This window comes from Pocillopora damicornis, chromosome 8, assembly GCF_964200805.1.
Source record: "Pocillopora damicornis chromosome 8, jaPocDami1.2, whole genome shotgun sequence".
NCBI lineage: Eukaryota > Metazoa > Cnidaria > Anthozoa > Scleractinia > Pocilloporidae > Pocillopora > Pocillopora damicornis.
The window spans coordinates 4880429-4898138 of NC_142677.1; the positions used below are offsets into that span (position 1 = coordinate 4880429).

At 40.3% G+C, this 17710-nt stretch overlaps 2 protein-coding genes across 2 annotated transcripts in view; one reads left to right on the top strand and one right to left on the bottom strand.

Annotated features, from left to right (window-relative positions):
* LOC149041080 (uncharacterized) overlaps positions 1-17710 on the top strand; it is a 321438-nt gene that overhangs the window by 100674 nt on the left and 203054 nt on the right. The gene's annotated exons all lie outside the window — the stretch shown is intronic.
* Positions 3371-17710, bottom strand: part of LOC113675019 (uncharacterized) — a 121878-nt gene continuing 107538 nt past the window's right edge. Inside the window, exons 115-128 of the mRNA XM_089214602.1 lie at positions 16772-16996; positions 16033-16239; positions 15397-15603; positions 15014-15226; positions 14370-14579; positions 12180-12363; positions 11516-11725; positions 9890-10152; positions 8383-8584; positions 7303-7551; positions 6232-6500; positions 5425-5756; positions 4354-4630; positions 3371-3704 (exon numbers count right to left, since the gene is read on the bottom strand). Of these exons, the coding sequence (XP_089070728.1) occupies positions 4370-4630; positions 5425-5756; positions 6232-6500; positions 7303-7551; positions 8383-8584; positions 9890-10152; positions 11516-11725; positions 12180-12363; positions 14370-14579; positions 15014-15226; positions 15397-15603; positions 16033-16239; positions 16772-16996 (3032 nt within the window). The 3' untranslated portion in view covers positions 3371-3704; positions 4354-4369. The remainder of the gene's footprint in view (positions 3705-4353; positions 4631-5424; positions 5757-6231; positions 6501-7302; positions 7552-8382; positions 8585-9889; positions 10153-11515; positions 11726-12179; positions 12364-14369; positions 14580-15013; positions 15227-15396; positions 15604-16032; positions 16240-16771; positions 16997-17710) is intronic.

Genomic DNA, 17710 nt, shown 5'->3' on the forward strand with positions numbered 1-17710 from the left:
ACGCCTGCAATTCCTCTCATACAAAAGTGTGCTCAGAAACGCCCCTATGAAAGCATTGAAGACATATGAGGCGAGTGTTTTTTGAGGAAGTACTCACCTGTTAAATCTCTTGCTAGGATATCATTTTTGTCATGTTATAAAGAAACGCGCATCAGCAAAACGGTCTGATTGTCTAATAAACGAAAGCAAAACTACCTTACCTGAACGTATCTGTTCAATAATGCATCTTTCAAGGGAAGTTGATTTACTTGACTGACACCTTTTCAGACACAACGAGAGTGAAAATTTGTGAGGTAAATCTACCTTATCTGTTAAACATTGCAGATTTCAAAGATTAACGATTTGCTTGACTGACCTTTTACGAACATAATAAAGGAGGGAAAAAAAATACGTCCGCAATGCGTACTTGTGTAGGATTTTAGTCATCAAATTTGGCTTTCAACCGAAATTTCGCACTTTTTTGCTTAATAGTAAGCACCCTAGCTCTCTTAGGGTTCGGTTACACAGGGCTCTTTTTATCGTGGTAAGTGACCCTTTTACAATGGGAAACTGCATTTAGTGAGTGTTACCAATATTTCCCCGAGGTAAATTTCCCGTGGTAAATATTTATGGTTACGTCAAAAAGATCACACGAAGCACCCATGGCATTAAATGTGGTGGTGTTTTGATGTCCAAGGTATAAGAGCCAACCACGAAGTAAACATTTTACAGGATAGGGCTTGTCGCACATTACAATTGGGTGTATTTGAACATCTGAGGTTCTCAGCTACCAAATCCTTCGCACAATTAACTGCCAAAATGTGTTCAGGCATGAACACACTACTTCAGGGGCTCATGGAATATTTGCGTTCGACAAAAAGGTAAATGCCGTCTACATTTATTGATCAGCGGAAATATTGGAATCAGTCGCTAGTAGCAGAGTAGAATTTGTTTACGATAAACCTGGATAAACCAGCAGGCAACTGCAGATGTCAGCTAATGGTATTCATGCTTCCAGCCTAGAGCATTGTACGTAAACTATACTTTTACGAATTAGCTTTTAATATGGCCAGTAAATGTGAAAATTTTTGGCAGGAAGTTCGAAGGGATTAGTTCAGTTCTATAGAAACTGGCACAACGTACGGACAAATCGTAGTTAAAAGAGGAAACCTCAAATTGCTAATCGTAAGTCCACAAGATAATACTGGACTTTGTGATTATGTTATATCTGTCCGTAAAACTTCGGTTGTTGGTAGAAATAAACGGGAGTTGAAAGTAATGAAATCCTTCAAGTATAAATTTTCTTCCGACAGCTGCAGTTCCTAAGACCTAATTACTCCCTCCGAATCTCCAAAACTAAGAACTACGACAAATCCAGAAATACCTAAAACATAAATTGATAGTTTTCCTCTATGAAGCTCACAATAAATGTAAGGTGAAGGGTTATAAAACTTAATAAGTAACGTATTTTCAAACTTAACTCGTTCTGTGTGAGAGTAACAAAAACTCAAATTTATTTCAAAGTGTTTACATGTCCTTCACTCAACTTTTCTTCGTTTATTATTGTAGTGGTTAACAATTACCTACTTAGCCTTGCTGCGAAATGCAACATTGTTGACAACTATTACAAAATAAAGTGAAAACCTGATCATGGTATTGTTGTGACGAAACAAAATGATATCGGCAAAATGGTATTCGCAATTAACGCAAAATTTACGGTAACGGTTAACTTTGTCGAGTAAAACTGTTGGCTGCTGGTGAAGTTTTTTACGATGACGGGAGTTCATCCAAGTAAAGGTAACATTGGTGATTACACTGGTAGGAGTAACCGCGAGAAAGCACTCGTTCCCAGGGTCCTCGCTCTTCCTTATGGAACCAAAGACCACGTGACGGGCACTTTGCTCCCGTACAAAAATGAATGAATAAATAAATATCGTAGGCCCTGACAAAGTGTGGGGAAATCCCACACAAAAATGGTGAATTTCCCACATATGACGCGCATTTCAACGAAAACCGATTATTTGTTCGCATTAATTTCCCTCTTGAAAGTGACTCATTTTTGACACTAGCAGAATTTGAATATCATCATAATTTACAGTCAGTTCTCACGCTTTTTATTTCTTCTAGTCCGTGCTAAAAGAGCAAAACACGGTACTTTTTCTTTTTACTGTGACCATAAAAGAAACGTAGGCGTCTAGGAACTCGTTGTCCAGCGTGGAATGTCCAACATGTTCCCTGTGAAGCACTCCGCTCTCCGAAGTGAGATTTTGGTTGTCAACTGAGTTGATAGTGTAAATTGGCCTCAAAGAGTTTTAAAGCTGACGTTTCGAGCATTAGCCCTTTGTCAGAGCAGCTCAGTTGATAAAACAAAATTATCTTGTAATAATCCCCCACTGACGTAGCATCACAGTTGCTCTAGAAACTTACCCCCTTTATTATATTTGAAAACTACTTGGGTTTCAGAAAAAAGTACTTAGGAGGAAGAAGAGGAGGGGCACGTGGCATTCATGCTGCGCATTCTTCATACCTATATTGCTCTATTGCGCTTTACAACACTTTTCCCAGGCCTTTGGCCAGACTGTATTGAGCAGTACAATCTTTTTTTATCTGAAATGTTTAATATGTTCCCAATTTTCGAAACAAGGCCAGACCAAGGCACCAGGATCACTTTGCGAGAAGTGCGTGGATTCTTTAACGTCCCCTGCTTACCAGTGCTGGGAAGATGCAGGAGACGGGGCCTGCGATTAACTGTCATTATCCGCAGACTTACTAGCGAGCACAACCGCGTAAAGGCATGTATCCTCAGGAAAGCTGTGTATGGTGATACTAAAACGAACCACTTTAGTCTGTATTGAGCAGGATTTGACAAGAACATGCATACCAGTAAGTCCGACTCTTTCTGTCATTGTGTCATTCCTCCCCAGTCTTCTTTCACATTTTTACTGAGAAACTAAATGAGCATGGACCGGTGATAGGTCAAAATAGCTTGGTAGTGTTTGCACTCATCAATCGCGTAGAAATCATATTACTGAAAATAAATCTAACAGTGAACAACGCGTATCGCCATCTTAAAACTCTAAGGAATCTTAAGTTTCCTTAGCTCGTCTAGTTCTTGTTCATGAACCTTTTAACCCCTAAGAGTGACCAGCATCTAATTTCTCCTTACAATATCACCACATGAATTACACATTGATGTCACAAGAATAAATGAAATGATCACTCACTAAAGAAAATCTTGATTGTCAGACAAATTCTCCTTGTTAGCACCTTAGTAAATGTACAGAGAACAGTATGGAGAATATGAATGCTGATGTTAGGGTGTAAAGGGTTGAAAACACACTCAGTGATATCTTTCCTTCGATGGTAAAAAAAAAAAAAACCACACAGAAGATTTATTTGCCCTGTTTTATTGTTTCAAACATTCGAGACTTAGTAGTTACACAATTCAGAACAGCTGAAACTAACGCTAAACTAAAATAATGTATGAAAGTTGCATCTATCCCAATTGGTTTCTCTTTGAGTATGTGTTGCTTACAAGTATAAAAAAGTAACTTCTTCCTAAATCAAATAATTAAAATACGTTCTTTTCTACAAGCTTTAACGTCCTAAGCTTAGAATATAGTTGTAGCATAGCTTTTCTTTTTTTTTAAAAACAAAAACCCCAATCTTCTATTTGGGTGATAGCAATGGAGCAATTTTCTATTTTAAGAAGGGAAACATTTGGCCTGCAAAACAAAAAGATAGCAGTATCTTAGTAATGCTGAAAAAAAAAATAAAGGTAAAATTTAGCAATTAAAATGTATTCATCCCTATTACGTCTTCTCGATGAGCTAAGTTATATTTTGTCTGTAAAGTTTGCATTTCAGTATGATCATGGAATTCTAAGCCGATCACGATGACTGAAAATTCATTTTGGACATTACGTGACAAGGGTCACAACAGTCGTCGCGTTAGTGCTGTCACACTATTTTTTTGTGTGCAAAGATACCGCATTGTATTTTTTTAACATTTCTTAAGAGTGAGAAAAAAAAGGCATGTGAACTGTAAAACGAGGAACACCTGTTTTTCACCCTCCAAAACTTTGTCAGCATTCTAGAAGTTCTTCCATAGTTCTGTCATTCCCGCTCCCTTCCCTTCCATTCCTATCACCCTGAGGTCGTTGAGAGTGTTTTTAGTAAGGGCGGAGTGCCCGAGAATAATATTTTAATATGTGCATTAAGGGTCTAACGCGATACATATTGTCTTCATTTACAAGGAGGACAGCGCTCTCACCAAAGTGCCATACCGTCTCCAACATTTATCAAACCAGAAGGGACGCAAGAGGGTGGGATCACATTCACCCTGCACCCTAAGCAAAACCCCGTGTCACCTCACCTTATACCGTTGGACGTTATGGAAAATCACCTTCCTTGCACTCCCTGGGACTCAGTTTGTCTATGAGCAGTTTCAGCTCCTCGAATTCCTCTATTTCGAAAACCTCGTTCGGACTGGAAGCGATTGTCAGCAGTTCGCCGCGACTTACTTCATTCCCCACTCCAACGGCAATCGACGTCATCCCTGGGATGTTCTTGATTTGGTTCGAGTATTCACTTAAGTCCTCCCCAGGGTTTGTATTTTTGCCGTCAGTGAAAAATATAAACAGCTTTTTCACCTGAGAAAAAGGAAATAATTCATCATAGGTTAGAGATTGCGAAGTAAAGTAGCCAGACGTACCACAGGAGTTCATCCCGGCTTCAGTGGAATAAAGTGATTAGGGGTATCGCATTCCTCCAGCCTCCCCTCCCTAGATGGGTTGTTTGTCTATCGCAAGTTGAGCAAAGTACCAACTAGCCTGTTCCAGGCGTTCAGGAAGTTAAACGGAACATGAATGTAAACGGCTCGTCGTCACAGAGGAGCGAAAAAAAACTATGAAGGTTTTGGTCCGTTCCTCGTTTGTCCACTCTGCCGCATTTATCTTGCTTCGTTTTACAACTGAAAGCGTGGAGCAAGTGTTATAGTAATCTTATCTGACCATGCAATGCCAAAAAATGGTGCTCGGGATGATAGTCCATAGATAGCCACCTGGGTCCCAGCCAGGAGTTCGACCCAGCCCTTCACTTACCCAAGCCAGAGCACTAACCAATGGATTTCTGCGTCTTCCTACTTACTAAAAGTATACACCTATTGTAAATTTTTACAACATTTGATTGCAAGTTTTGTCTGTTTCGGTCAACTTTCGTACTCTCTGCAGCTTTCCTGATCTCAAGCGAAAATACATAACGTTGCCATAAATTTGCAAGGAAAAAAATAAGATAAAAAGAAATATCGGGAACTGTTCATTCCACTAAAGTTATTTTTTCAGAAACGGAATTATTACTTCTTTTAAGACTGTCCATCATCATTTAATTTTTCTTCTGTGTAATCGACTGACGAGACCGAAGAATTGTTGATAAAGCTAATACTTACATCATCGCCTCTCATTCCATTTCTGGTAGAGAACATCTTCAACGTCGTCGCCAGACCCTCTCTGATATTAGTCGAGCCACCATTGGTATTCTCTATTTGTTCCACCTCATCTAGAAGATCTTTTGGATTGAACAAATCGTCGTCAAAGTACAATTTGATAATTCCTTTAGTCGCGTACTGCAGCAAAGCCACATGGGTTCCATCCTCGGCGATGGAAAAAGCCTTGATGACATCTTTGACAAAATCTTTGGTCTGACGGTATTCGTTGTCGTCGATTGAATTTGAGCCATCTATTGCGAATCCTACGTCAAACTTGACATTTCTACCGCAACCTAAGAAGATAGAAAACAACATTAATCCCGTTTACTATATGGCAAGGGAGTCTTGGGTTAAATCCGGTTGTTCTGATTGTTTCTTTCTCGGTCGGGATTTCACCGCACAGACCGTTGAAACGGTCACAAGCCGTAAATTTTTGTTCTCAAAAGCCGGCAATTTCAATACTTGCAACTAAAGCTTCGAAAAGGAAACCTGCAAATGTGCTTATTCTTTGCAAAGACACTCCCCAAAGAGTTGATCCTCGGTTTTTATGTTGTGGCCCCCTTGGAGCACTTGGTTCGCACTATCACGACCTCGGTCCAATATTTCCCGGTACGGCCCTCAGCCTCGGTTAGTAAGAAATTACGGCTGACCGTGCCTTAAATTGACTATACCGAGAGATGTCGAAGATTTCCCGCAAGGGGATAACGGAAAAAAAAAAACAACAACAACAACAACAACAACAAAACAGAGGTACCCTGAAGATCTTACTTTTGATTTCGCAATGTGGGCCGGTAAATCCTAATTTGCAGTCACAACGGAAGTCCCTCTCTCTCTGTGCGCATATTCCGTCATTTTGGCAGGGCTTGTCTTTACATCCGCACTTCATTACATTGACGAATAATCGAGCGGGATTTTGGTTTTCCCGTTTCGCAAAATCAACTGATATATCCAGTGGTCTCTCGCGCAAATTTTCATCTTCGGATTCGAAGTCCCGGATGCAGCCTTTAAAACCAGCTCTCACCCCAGTCCTTTGGAAACTAAAAGAAAAAGGAAAAAATTTGTTGTTGAAGGTTATAAGGAGAAAAATATTTACTTAATAGACCATCTGATTTTATTGTTCACTGCCATTGCGTCTCATCTTTCATAGATCATGCTTTTTAGGTGTCAACGTTTTTACAATTGAGTGTTTGCCAAGAACACAAAATCATACTCACTTACTCCCCTTTTGAGCGAGCACGTCATTGTTACATCATCAGGAAGTTGTATCGATGTCCACTAGTACTAATCATGTTCGTACGTATGTATTTGTTTGCGATATTAAGACAAGCTGGCCTAGTTCTACTCGAAGCTGGTTTAAATGGGGGCCTGTCTAAACAATGACAAGGCCAGGCCACAACACCGGGAGCTACGTCCCCTACTCTTTGAGAGAAGAGCGTGGGTTCTTTCAAGTCCCCTGCTAACCAGTACAGAGGAGATGCAGAAGACGGGACCTAGGGTCTAACGTCCTTATCCAAGAAGACTAGGATGTTTGGTCATTTCCAGATGTGATAGCAAAGGCAGCACATTCTCCTCTGTAATTTTAAGACCCTGAATTTTGGTCCGGTCGAGGGCTTGCACCTCAACCTCTTGCACGGAAGTCCAGCGCTCTACAACGCGAGCTTATCAAGCGTGGTCATAACTTAAATTTGGTAAATCTAGGGAACAATATTCAAATGAAAGACATCCACTAGGGTAGTAAATATTCTTTTCGTGATTGTTGGAAACGAGCTGGTTACGCCAACTCAGGGCAGTAGCCAAGGATGACTGTTTGTTCTTCCAAATCGCTCTAGTGTCACTTACATGATTATAGCATCAGCTGAAGACCCTCCACCAATATACACACTTTCCTGTAGTAAATTGGAATATAGGTTTGTCGAGACGCCTGTTGCTCTGAGCGTGAAGATGTTGATGCCGTCAACTATCAAAGTCCCTAAGGCCTCGCCTCTGCCCACGATATCAATATACGCCTCGATATTGTACCAAGCGTTCAGTTGTAGGGCGAAATTCGTCTCGACTGTCGTGAAACCTTCCCCTTGGCTTAGTTTGAACCTATATTTCAACAGGAAATAGATAACTTAATAAATTAATCAATCAATCAATCCGTCAGTCAGTCAATAAATGTCGGAATAAATAAGCCATTCCACTGGTGGGTCAGTTGGTTGGTCGGTCAGTCAGCTAGTCGGACGGTAAGTCAGCCACCCATTCAGTAAATTGGTCATTTATTCAGTCAGTTGGTGGTTGGTCAGTCATTCAGACGATTAGTCGATAGCCAATTCGGTTTGTCAGTTACGACGATGAACCACACAGTCTATCAACCAGTCAAGATAGTCAATCAATTAGTTAGAGAATTGGTCAGTTCGCCAATCTGTCAACACAGTAAATCATTTAGTCGGTTAGTTAAGAGAGCAAATCAAGAAGTAAAACTTGGCAACTTGTTAGTAAGTCAGTCAAACCCTCGGTCAGGAAATCGGTCTGTCAGTTATTCAGCCAATCAGTCAGACAGGCAGTCAGTCAGTCAGTCAGTCAGTCAGTCAGTCAGACAACAATTCAATCAGTCAAACTGTTAACCAGTTGAAAGGCAGGCAGACATGCTCTCACGAAGGGCTAACGTTTGAAAAGTCAGCTTTAGAAACTATCGACTGAGGCCAATTTACATAATCAACTTAGTTGATAAAACCAAACTATGTTGGCAACGCAGCACCAGAGTTTCATCACAAACTCACCACCTTTATTGACCAGACAGACACTCAGTCGGTCAGTGAGTCAGTCGGTTAAGTCTGGTGAGTCGGGTTATTTATTACCCTTTAGGTCTTGCCCATGTCAAAGATTTACATTCCCAACCCTTCCGTTAAAAAAACGAGTAACGCTCTTCAACCATACCTGAATTGTATCACGCCATCAATCATGACTAACGAAATGAAAGCGTTCGCAGATCCAGAGTACATGATAAGGCCATTATTTTGCTCAGGTCGAATACTGAAGACAGCACCGAAAACGTCTACCCTCGTCGAAAACATAAAATTCCAACGCCATTCCATGAAGGCACTGGTGATAGCTCCGCCTCGGAAGTAGGGCACATTAGCTGAAAAAAACAATGAAAAAAAAACAACTCAAGATCTGCTGTAGAGGATTCTTGAACTGAAAACAAGAGCATGTGGTTGGAACGGTACTTGAAATGTAAACCAATTTTCAAGCAGGCTAATAGACTCCAACTTAGAGGGGAGCTTTATTTTAGATTTGAGATTTTTATCTTATTTTATCGCATGATAAGTAAACACGGTTTCTGTTTGATTTTGTATTGATAGGTGCAAAGCCGGTGGCTAAAATAGCATAGGTCAAGCGGAAGATAAGGTGTTTACCCAAGGTAGTTAATCCATGCATAACTATTACCACAATTATTTAAAGCAGAGTAAATTAAACGTAAAAAAAGGATGGATTCCAATAACAAAGTCCACCCAGAACTAATAAAGTGATAGCCTTAATAAATAAACAAGCTATGTTAATAGATGCAAACTAATATAAGAGAGCAAATTAACAAACAGTGGAGAGCTATTGCATGCGAACTGATCAAATCGATCACAAAATAGAGAAAAGGGTTTAAACGGAAAAAAGCTTGAGTTAAGCTGTCACTGAATCAAATTGTATGAGTTCATAAAGCTAGTAAATAATCCCTTCTTTTGTTTGTGGTTGAGAAGAGTAAGTGCATTTCGCAGCGTGAGGCAAATGTTGCTCCAAATGAGGGGGCCTGGGGACTGATTCTCGAAGGTTCCAGTAATTAAAAGGACCCGGAAAAGCCGTTCTGCTTGCTTCCAAGATGGGATTTTCAAAAGTTTTGAAAATTATACAATAAAACTGTCAGCTAAAGAAACAAAATGGGCTGGTTAGAAAGCTAGAACCTACTTCTCTAATCTTTAAATTTAAATTTCATAATATGGCTTTGGGCCCGTTAAGTTACCGGGACTTTCGAGAAACGGGCCCCTTGACCCGAAGAGAAAAAGAGTATTTTTTTTTTTATCGAAGAGTAAATCTTTCAACCAAGTACACAAATAGCCGATACTCACTTCTATACTTTCCACACTTAAAGTTTGCTTCCCATTTTTTTTTAAAAACACTCAAAGTCTTCCATATATATTTCCAAATAACTAACAATGATTTTCTCTAGCAGGGGATATTTCCTTTAACTATTTCAAACCCGGTGGTTTATGGGTAATTTCTCCTTACATTATCAATCCACTATCAGGCATAAAGCTGATGAGAATAAAATACCGATGACAGGATATCCACTGATTAAACGCCAAATTTCCAGGGTTAAAATCAAAGGAAACGTATGGCAGACAGTAAGAAGATACATTCAAATATTGAGAATGAAAAGGTTGATGAGACATACCTCGCAGTTGACAACGATCACCCAAAAATCCTTTCGGGCAGTCACACCTGATTTGGTTGTCCAGAATAGAACAGATGCCGCCATGTTCACACGGACTCATGAAGCACATGTCTTCCGCGCCTCTTATCATGTTGACGGTGTTCAGACCGCTCGAAGGTTGGCCCGTTCCTTGGTCAGATAATACCAAGTTATAATTCTCACCATTGATGGTAAGTCTCCTAATCAATCCATAGAAGCCAGCTGTTACTCCTTGTAGTCCAGTGCTAATGCAAAACATAATATTGATTTCAGAATTTTGTAAAAGCGAACGACTTTTCCTTATCTGTATATGAAACAACGCAGAAGTAAGATGTCTCAAGTTTAATCCACTAGTGGTCCGTAATCCATTATGGTCCATGCTCCAAGAGGCAGGGGGGGGGGGGGGCGGGGCGGGTAGGAGAATATGAAAATTTGAACTTTGCCCGGCTCGGTTGGGGCATGAACCCGGAAGTGACATGTTGAACGCCGAGGAAAATGTCGATGAAAAAATAAATTTGTTCTTTTATCTAGAATCTTGCGAATGGCTGGATGTGTTTGCCGTCTCTTACAGCGGCACACCTTCAACAAAATGCATGCAGCGTTGAGTTTCAAATGAAAACTTGAATAATTTGCCGTTTGGATTTCCATTCTCTGGCCACGCAAACTTTTGTGATTTCAAGTTGTTTCTGTGCAGAGCACGGCCTAGAAGTGTACGAGGCTTCAAAACACCCTTGTTACGCTATTTTTCTGTCCCTTAGATCTTTTGTTTGGCCACTTCCTCGTCGTCGTCTCCGTCGGGGTTTACTTAACCCTTTAACTCCCAGAAGTGATCAGCATGAAACTTCTCCCTATAATATCCTTACATTACCCAGAACACAGGAAATGAGAATATTCAAACTTATCAGGTAGAAGTTGTTATTTTGATCTTACACCAAATCCTCTTAACTAATTTACAAGGATATGTGTAGCAGCTAGAGGGGAGAAGTAACAATCAGGTCTTGGGGTTAAAGTGTTAAGGTCCTTATTAATAACACTTCAAGAGAACAAATAATTAAGCAATTAAAAAAGAAAACGGACTGTGACGGAAGTGGGCGGAAGGGCGGGAAAACTCGATCTCTCGCTGGTCGCTTTGTCAAAAGAAAACAACTATTAAGCGAACAAACAAAAACAGTCAACATATTTTCAGCGAACAAACAAGAATTACTAGAAGTGTTTTCCTTTTCAGGCGGTAAGCGATAAGATTCTCCACATGCATTCATTTTAATCACTGCCTTAAGTCACCTGGCATTCATGAAAAATTCAACAGGTAAATTGACTATTTTACAGGTTTGAAAATTTCGAGTATCTTTGCACCTACCCCTCCCCTAACCCAACATTAACCCTAACTTGTTCTCAGTCAACTGTTATCAGGCTAGGGGAGGGGTAGGTGGGCAGTAGCTCAGAAACGGACACTGAGCCAAAATGTCTTTGTTAACTGGCGTGCTGATCATGATCAAGGAGAATACTATACTGTAATCCTACTAGTTCGTAGGGGTGACTTACGAGAACACAGATGAACATAGGAAAGCACAAAGAAAATTCTTGCTTTTGACGCAGCCATTTCCTTACCTCCCTTGTTTGGTTACGATTCCTCCAAGGTACATCTTTAGTCTGATATCAAGTTGGCTGAGGCCTGGAGGAGAGGTACCGTCGACACGTTCCCCATTCAGCACTAAGTAGCCATTCATATCTTTCCTGTACACACGCAGCTGGTTCCATGCATTTAAGTTTACAACTTGCCTGCTTACGATAACAGCCGGTCCTTTGCCCAGGTTATAACTGGAAGGATATGAGAAAATTTTTAGACACGTAATGCGCGTTAAAAATACAAAAAGGAAATTATCATCTGCAAGACGGAAAGCGTTTGCTTCAGTTGAAATTTAAATGAGACAGAAGGTTACACGTCAGCTGTATAAATCAGCACCTTCATCAGGGTCGACCATAAGGACACCTACGGAGATTGGGGAGAGGAGGGGGGGGGGGAACTAATTGACTTTCGTCCGAAGTTGTTTTCTCGTCGTCTCTGCCTGAGATACATTTATACGGTCGGGAAGTCCACCGTTTTGTGAATAATACAATTCTACTATTAAATTAAATTGCAATAAAACGGGTGATTTCACAGCGCGTACTTACACAATTCCAGATCTTTTCTCTGCTCTTAGAAAAGTTGACTGCCAATAAAACCTAGGCTCTTAGGAAACGTAAAACTAATAGCGTTCCCTTGATTACATACCTGAAGATCACCCGCCCGCGTTTCAAGATGATGAAGATAAAATCTCTACCCGAGTCTTGGTTATTCAGTATGATACCAGTGCGACTGATTGGTCGGAATTCCATTTCAATGTCTGTTTCTTTTTTGACACCTGACAAAGGTCTGTATTCCAAGTAACCGTCACCTCTGAAGCCAACCGATTGACCTAACAAGAAGTGGCAGCAATATTTAAGCCTTGCGCTCTCGTTTGTGATTATAATGCAAGTATACGCAATCTCAATAGATATTCTAGCAAAAAATTGATGAGAATAAACAAATTAATCAACTGGTGGGAGTTTCAAAAACGTTGCAACTTTGAAATATATTTTAAATATGTATATATCTTTTCTTTCATCGTCAGTGTCTCTTTGAAAGGAAAGGAATATATATACTTAATAAATATTTTAAAAATTTGCAACGTTTTTGAAATAGGGATGTATGTATATATATATATATGACACCAAGTTGTCCAAATGTTCTCACAAGGAAGAGAAAAGCACATGTTTTTGGAGTTCCGCCTACAAACTAGTGGGCCGTCTTCCACTACAATTCATGAAAAAAACTAATTATAGGCATTAACATGATTTCTCTTACAATTTGGTGTTAATAAGCACGATTAAATTTTTAAAATAAAACAAGATTGCACGAATCCGAAGGGCGAGTGCAATTTGTAGTCTTTGAAAATTTTATTTGTGCTTATAACACTAAATTGCATGAGAAATCAAGTTATTACTTGTCAATGATGTTTATAAAACAATATCAGAGAAATTTGAAAGCTTGCGCGTCCAATCTGTAATTTGCATTCGTGTTACAGTTTTGCACTATTGTTACATGAGAATGCACTTATTTTCAGCAAATCAAACGCGCGTAGTTTTTCAGGTACATTATTAATGTAGTAAATTCGCCACGATCGTCATATTGAAGCAAATGGCAAAATACGACGACGATTCGTTCCGCCCTCTAGGCATTTTTGGAAGCTTGTTCTCCACCATAACTTTACGTTCATCCCAGCTTGAACAGAAATTGGAATCCCACCGCTTTGGTTCGATCAACGTTCATTGAAATTGTCTAAAGAACGTTATTTTCTCCTGTTCAATGGTAAAATCGTGGATACATGACACGAAATTAAACTTCACAGTTAACTTTTTTCCTAAATTTTTTTTTTCTTGGAAGACAACAGAGTTCAGTGTTGTTCGGAGAGTAATCTTCCTCAGCCACTGGAACCGACAGTACATCAAATATTGTTTCTTGGACGCCATATAAGAAATATTTACCGGAGAAAACAAGTAAGGTTACCTTAGCAGTTCTATCATATTGTCACCCTTGAGAAACATCACACCTCCAAACACAATGGCAGAGGAAAACAAAAGAATAGAACCTTACGAAATGGTAGGAAAAGGTTGTAGTCTAATCAAGCAAAGGCTAAAGGTCAGAAAACACCAAGAAGACCAATTCAGACCATTAGGAAAGAAATAGAAAACTTACGGGGAGTTAGAGACCTGGAAACGAACTGTTCGGCGACTGCGCGTTTGGTTGGCGATCGTACAGACCTCCTAGCAGGACGCGGACAGTTCCCACCGACGCAAACTAAGTATAACACCATAGATAAAACACGGGGACAAAAGTAAGGTGGCAATGAACTAAAGGAAATTACTTTCAAGACTCGAGTGTAAAAAAAGCAAGAGAGATAGATTTTCTTTAAGCCATCTATCATACATCGAGAAAAATGCAAAGGGGCGTTTAAGTAAGGAAAAAAGCTTCTATATTACTGTTTCAGGGCATATTCACAAAAGAGAGGTGTGCTCTTGAATTGCACACAAGTACGGATCTAGGAGAGGGGTGCAGGGGTTGTGCATCCCCACCCCCCAATAAATTCCGGGTTTTTTTATATAACTAGTACTGTGCAAAAGAAAATTTTAAAAATTAGATGTGGTTTATTAGTGTTGAAGTAAAACATGACACAAGGTTAAAGAATTTATGTGAAACCCTGTACAAATGGTAGTTTGGCAATGAAATTTCGAGCATAAGCCAGTATGTTCGTTTGGTCAAACTTCAGTGACGTCACTCCTTAGAGGTGAAACCCTTCTTCAAAAAAAGGCTGGATCTGCTCCAGGAAAACAAACTCTTTCCCAGTTGGGAAAACAAAATTTCCAGATGCTGGTAACTACGTACCACACTGTCCCCGTCTGGCCACAGTGATGCGAGTTTGAGTTCTACAAGATTCTACTTGAAGTGTGCACTTATTAAGATAGGTCTGTCTGTTGGAACCACACACAGGATCGAAAGACAGCGGGCACTGTCTAGGACAGACACACTCCAGAGAGCCGTCAAGCTGCGCTTTGCACTCAGCATAGAAGTCACATTTCAGGAGAGCACAAGGAGCTGGGTAAGAAGAGGAAGTAAAGAGGAAAATAGAGATCGTTACTTCTTGTACATATTATGGAGCAGTATTCTGTCCATTACGTTCCAACGATCAAAGGAGAAGAAAGAAGCACTTCTTGAAAGAAAAGTGCAAACTTAAGAAAGTAACTTCAGTAGAAGTGCTAAACCAAGTTTTTTCAAATATATTCGTATGAGAAAGAAGTATCAAACAGCACAAAAAAGTTTATGAGTGAAACTGTGTATGCTAAAGATCCTTAATACTTCGTAAACGACAAAGCTGTACGATTAAAAGTAACCAGAGTGAAGAAACAAACGCAAAAAATAAAGGAAGTGCTCTACTAAAGTGTGACAAAAGATCAAGACTTCACATCGTTCTCAAGGTGCTGGGGAAATAGAAAAGATTCTGCTTTATATGCATGCCTCACGCAACTTACTACAAGCTCCTTTCTGCAACACAACAAAGCTCTTTCGCTGTTTGCAGGCGTCCGCCCGAAGAAGACATTCGTTGATGTATGTTTTACCGTTGCTTCCACAGACAAGATCTAATTTCAGATCACATCGTTCATTGCACACACAAGCTGCCTGTCCGTCAGGCCTCTCCACGCACGTGGAATAGAAGTTGCACTTGATATCAGCGCAACCCACGACTAGGAGAAGTAAAGGTAACAGCAGGGAAATGAATGCAAGAAATATTAGGACAATGAGAAAATATTTTGGTAAAGTGTGCAGCTCTTAAACTTAAAGTTTGAAAAGAATGAGCCATAACAAAAGCGTAAAAGAAGAGTTGAGAAAATAGGAGGACGTCAAGTTCTCTTACAACATCTTCCTTCACGTGCGTGCATCACTGTTCCATTTGTTAGACACGTGTCTAGATCCAGAGCACAGCGGTTAGCATAAGTCTTCTTATTGGTACCACATACGGGTTTGTAAGACAACGAGCAGCCGAGAGGGCACTGGCACGATTCGGACCCATCCTCCAGAAGAAGACATTTGGCGCCGTGTTGGCAGCGGGAGCTATTGCATGCTGGGAAGAGGTAGTAATAATTGGAACATTATAACAGAAGATTGGAGGATGGTAAGACCCCTAAATGAACGCGGAAAAACATTCACTTGCGTTTTATTGCGTAGCGAAATAAGCGAATTACAAAGGACAGAGAAAAGGGGCACAGGTGAAGACAAAAGAGACAGAAAGTCATTAAGAATATTTGATGAATTACTAATTTCTTTAAATTGTCACTATGAAAAAATAGAAGACGTTTTTAAGGTGACTCAAACATGAAATATTTTCAAATGAGCGGTTGCACGATTACGGTAAAAGTATTTATACTGGTGATAAAAGGTTTAGTAAACACTGTTCAGCTCACAGTAAACTTTAAAAGCAATGCAAAGAATTCCTAAAAATAATTTTTTAAAATTACCATAATTATTGACCGAAGAACATTACTGCACTTACAACAACGACCGTGCTGCGCCACGGAAATATGAGTCTGGGTAAGACAGGCATGCTGCTTAAGAAGGCAGTGGTTTATGTAAGACATTTTGTCAGTACCACAGACCGGCTTGTATCTAAAGTGACACCTTGGGCATCGACAGCGGGTTGCGGTGTTGTTAACAAGCTCGCAATATCCACCGTATTTGCATTTGCCTTCATGACAAGGGACTTCGAAGATTAGAACAGATTAAAGAGGTTAGTAGATTAACATGACATTCGTCAAATTTCTACGCATTAATTTTTACGCAAATGTTTTCATAAAATGTTCTTCGTTTGTTGGGTAGTATTTCTATGCATGAAAACTTGTTAAGTGCTTCAATAAACAATAATTTCTCCCACGTATTGCTATAATTAGGTGGTTAGTGCAGTGACCTGGAACGTCAGCGAAACGACCTATGAGATGTTAACGAACCGACCTGAAAGATTGGGGAAACGACTCAAGCTAAGTCGTTAACGGACTGGTCATTAGCGAAACAACCCGTTGGCGAAACGACAAAATTTCTGAAAGTAAGTAAGTAAGTCTGTTGGACATTAGCTTAGAGCTTTGATTAGCTGGCGGGTTGGTTGGTCAAATAATTCAATAGACACAGTTATGGTGAAGCGATCTGCAAATCAGATTTAAACAGTCCTACCAGAACTGTATGACATTAAACAATGAGCTACAGAAGGAAATTGAGGCAACAAGGGAATCTTTACTTACTTTCGCAGTAGCCCTTGTGGGAGACTCTTATAACTTTGTTCCTTTTACAAGAGTCTCTCTCCAATTCACAAGTGTTACGGTAGCCTTTTCCATTACTCCCGCACACAAAATTCAAGGATGTAAGACAAGACCTTGGACATGCACAGTCTGCTGTACCATTAGCCGCAATAAAGCATTTCGCGTGTGGCGGACAGGTCCTGAGAGCGCAAGGATTCTGGGGACTGTCTACAACCCCAAAGAAGAAAGAGCGATGATGCGAGAGAGAAAAAGGAAAAGCGAGTCAAAAGAAGAAAAACCCAAAAGTAGGAGGAGAGGTTGGAAAAAAAAGAGATCATCAATTATTCGTTTTAAATTCATAAAAGGAGACGCACCGGTCTTACAGTCAGTGCTCCAGACCCCTGCGTCCAGAGGTTCAGGTTCGAGACCTGGCCAGGTCATCGTGTTGTGTGTTCTTGGGAAAGACACTTTACTCTAACCATGCCCCTCTCCACCCCAGGAGTATAAAATAGGTACAGGCGAACTGCCGGGGAAGCCTGATGAAGGGGGCGGGGGGAAGTGGAGGGAGGGTTATCTTCGATAGACTGGCGTCCCATTCAGGGGAGAGTGGTAATACTCCTAGTCACTTCATGCTATTTAACCGGGATAAGTTGGGTGACAGAATGCAACCCTTGGCTCGAATACAAACTTATCCTATTTCACCACACGATGGAAATGAAATTAAGTCTTATAGGATACCCGTACCTATCACCAATTTTAGTGGCATGAAATGGCTACTATTATTTCTATTTCCCCCTGGATTGGATGCATCCAACAGTTTACTGGTATCCATTCATTCTCCCTGGTGGAGAGGGGCGTGGAGAGAGAAATGTCATCCAAGAAAACATAGCACAATGACACAACCCAAGATTAAACTGGATATCTGCCGATCAAGACTCCAAA